We start from the raw sequence: 2,752 nt of genomic DNA on the forward strand, positions 1-2,752 counted from the left end.
TAAGAAAATTGTTTTCTTTTCGACCATCTTATCCTCTCCTCCGACTGCTGTATTCGAGGCGGCAAAATAAAAAGAAAGAAATTGCAACTAGTAAACCCAACCTCGTAATTCGTGACAGCGATTTGTTTAATGAATCATGAACATGTGGGGACTGCAAAGAATCTCAATTATCCTTATCGATTCATGGCCTTATGAGGAAAATTTCAAAACAGATATCGATGAATGACGTCTTCGGAATCTGACACAGAGTGACTGCAGATTCAGAGCCGTGTAAAGATTGGATCAGATTTCCCTGGTTTTGATCGATACGTTCCAATCCGGCCGGCGTCAGAAATCCCATCTTCTAATCTCTACCAATTTCCGCCCTCTGATTTCCCCAAAATAGGCTGTTTTACAACCCCTATAAATTGCAATTGCGATCAGTGAAAGAGGAATATGAAAAATTTCTCTCCATTTGTCTCCTGAATCGACATTCTATTTTCAATATGTTGGCGGTCTTCCACAGTTGGGTTTCGGGCGGGCCGGAGGAGCTCCGAAGTCCGACGAGTCGAAAGGGAAAATGGAAAAGCGGAGCAGAAATGATGGATTCTTTTGCTGAGGAGAGAAGAGAGGCGGTGTGTTTGAAGGTTGCAGACGCAGGCGCCATGGCCTTTTCGCACCATAAACAGAACCTTTTGCAGCCCCGATGTTTAGCCTGTGTCGATGATATTTTCTGCATTTTTGTGGGATTCCTCGACAACTTGGCCGATTTGAGGAGACAATATGGACTTTGCATGAATGCTAAGGAGGATATGCTGGTTATTGAGGCTTACAAGGCTTTGCGTGACAGGTGTCCATACCCGCCGGATCAGGTGCTCAAGGATCTAAATGGCACTTTTGCCTTTGTTCTCTACGATGCTTCGAAATCCACAATCTTTGCCGCAGCGGTGAGTTCTTTTATTTCGGGTTTCCAGCTAGCTAGGGTTTCAAATAAGGGTTTCAGTTAGGGTTTCAAATGGGGGAAATTTTTTGGTGGCCGCCATTGAAGGAGTTTCCGATTAATTGTGTGTTTTGCAGGATAAAGAAGGAAAAGTAGCTTTGTATTGGGGAAGTGCCTCGGATGGATCGCTGGTTTTCTCGGATGATCCGAATGTTTTGCAGGATGGATGTGATAAATCCTTTGCTCCTTTTCCGCCAGGTAAGCTACAAATTCTCCTCTTTTGATCTGCACAACTGGATTTGCGAGAAAATAGTTCTGTTTTCAATTATGTTCAGTGATTTTTGAATGGGATTTGGTTTTGAATATTGTTTTCTGATATTTGAATCGGATTTGCAGGATGTATGTTCTGGAACACAGGAGGTTTACAAAGCTTTGAGCATCCTCTGCACAAGATGCAGGCGGTGGCGAGAGTTGACAGTGAAGGGCAAGTGTGTGGAGCGACATTTAGAGTTGATAAACTTAGCAGAATAAATAGCATTCCGAGAGTAGGAAGCGCTTGCAACTGGGCTAATCTTTATTCCTTCTCCACCTAAAAGCATCTCTTCACTAGTCTTGCTTTGTTTAAAGGAATGAAAACTTCGTTGTGGGCGATTATAACTGTAGAGTGCATGTACAGAGAAGTTGGTTTTTGTGATTCTACAGAATCACTTCTTGCTTTTTACCAGTAATATGGTGTTTCTGGTCTTCCAACCTCAAGATCTGCTCTTTTTAATAACAGCTGTTTTCTTTCTAAATTCCGTGGCATTGGTAACCAGATTCCAAGTAGTTTGTAAATTTTTTTAATTAAATTCTAATAATGTTAAATATTCGAGATTATTTCATTCTATAATCCAGCGTAAGAAATTGACAGACATGAAAAGAGAGAATTATTTTCAAAATTTAATAATAATATATTTTTAAATTGCAGTTATTAAAAGTAGTAGAGCAAAGTATATGGATAGTTACAATAGAGTGGTCATATTAAAAAGTGGATAGTTAGAATAGAGTGTCATTTTTAAAAGTGGATAGTTAAGAGTATAGTGGTCGTTAAAAATAGATAGCTACAAATAGTTTTGTTGTTGCCAGCACTAGTCAAAGTGCTTATGACCTTTCCATTGTATTCTCTGCCTTTTCTAATTTTAATTGAAAAATAACAACATTGTGTAAGTAGTATATTCATCAATTGGACATCCTTTATTGTGGTACATGGATCCACACAAAAGACTATGCCAATAACATTAAGGCAATTATTTTGCATTTTTTGCATTTTATTGGTGAACAAGAAACAAGATGTTTTCTTTACTTGTGGGCTTTTTTCTATGCTAAATTTGCTTTAATCATAGCTTCTTCATCCTTTCATGTGGCACATTATTACTTTTACATTATTGAAATGTTCATGGTTGTCCCATTAGAACTTTACAATAATAGATGATATCACAATTATACTTGTTTTGGAAAATATCTTCCATTATAGAAATGCGGTCTATCTCAAAGACTAGCTTACCATACACCTCATTAGTAAAAGTTATACACCTCATTAGTAAAAGTTACCATTCTCAATATGTTGATCTTGATGGTGACAATTATTTTTGAAAAAGATTTCATGAAAATCATTTTGTGCCTACCTCATTAGTAAAAGTTATACACCTCATTAGTAAAAGTTATCATTCTCAATATGTTGATCTTGATGGTGACAATTATTTTTGAAAAAGATTTCATGAAAATCATTTTGTGGCTTCCTCACACATCTTAGAGAAATAAATAAATTTACATATCTTCCTTATAAAATATGAA

The 2,752-nt window shown here is 37.1% G+C and overlaps 1 protein-coding gene across 1 annotated transcript; it reads left to right on the top strand.

Moving 5' to 3' along the window:
- Positions 1-432: 432 nt before the first annotated feature.
- Positions 433-1,713, top strand: LOC149552053 (stem-specific protein TSJT1-like). The gene is made up of 3 exons (XM_089787533.1): positions 433-926; positions 1,057-1,177; positions 1,316-1,713. The coding sequence occupies exons 1-3, from the start codon at positions 486-488 to the stop codon at positions 1,510-1,512; spliced, it is 759 nt and encodes a 252-aa protein (XP_089643659.1). The 5' UTR covers positions 433-485; the 3' UTR covers positions 1,513-1,713.
- The last annotated feature ends 1,039 nt before the right edge of the window (positions 1,714-2,752 follow it).

Source organism: Cupressus sempervirens, chromosome 6 (genome assembly GCF_028749045.1).
Source record: "Cupressus sempervirens isolate cs-2001-9-10 chromosome 6, ASM2874904v1, whole genome shotgun sequence".
NCBI lineage: Eukaryota > Viridiplantae > Streptophyta > Pinopsida > Cupressales > Cupressaceae > Cupressus > Cupressus sempervirens.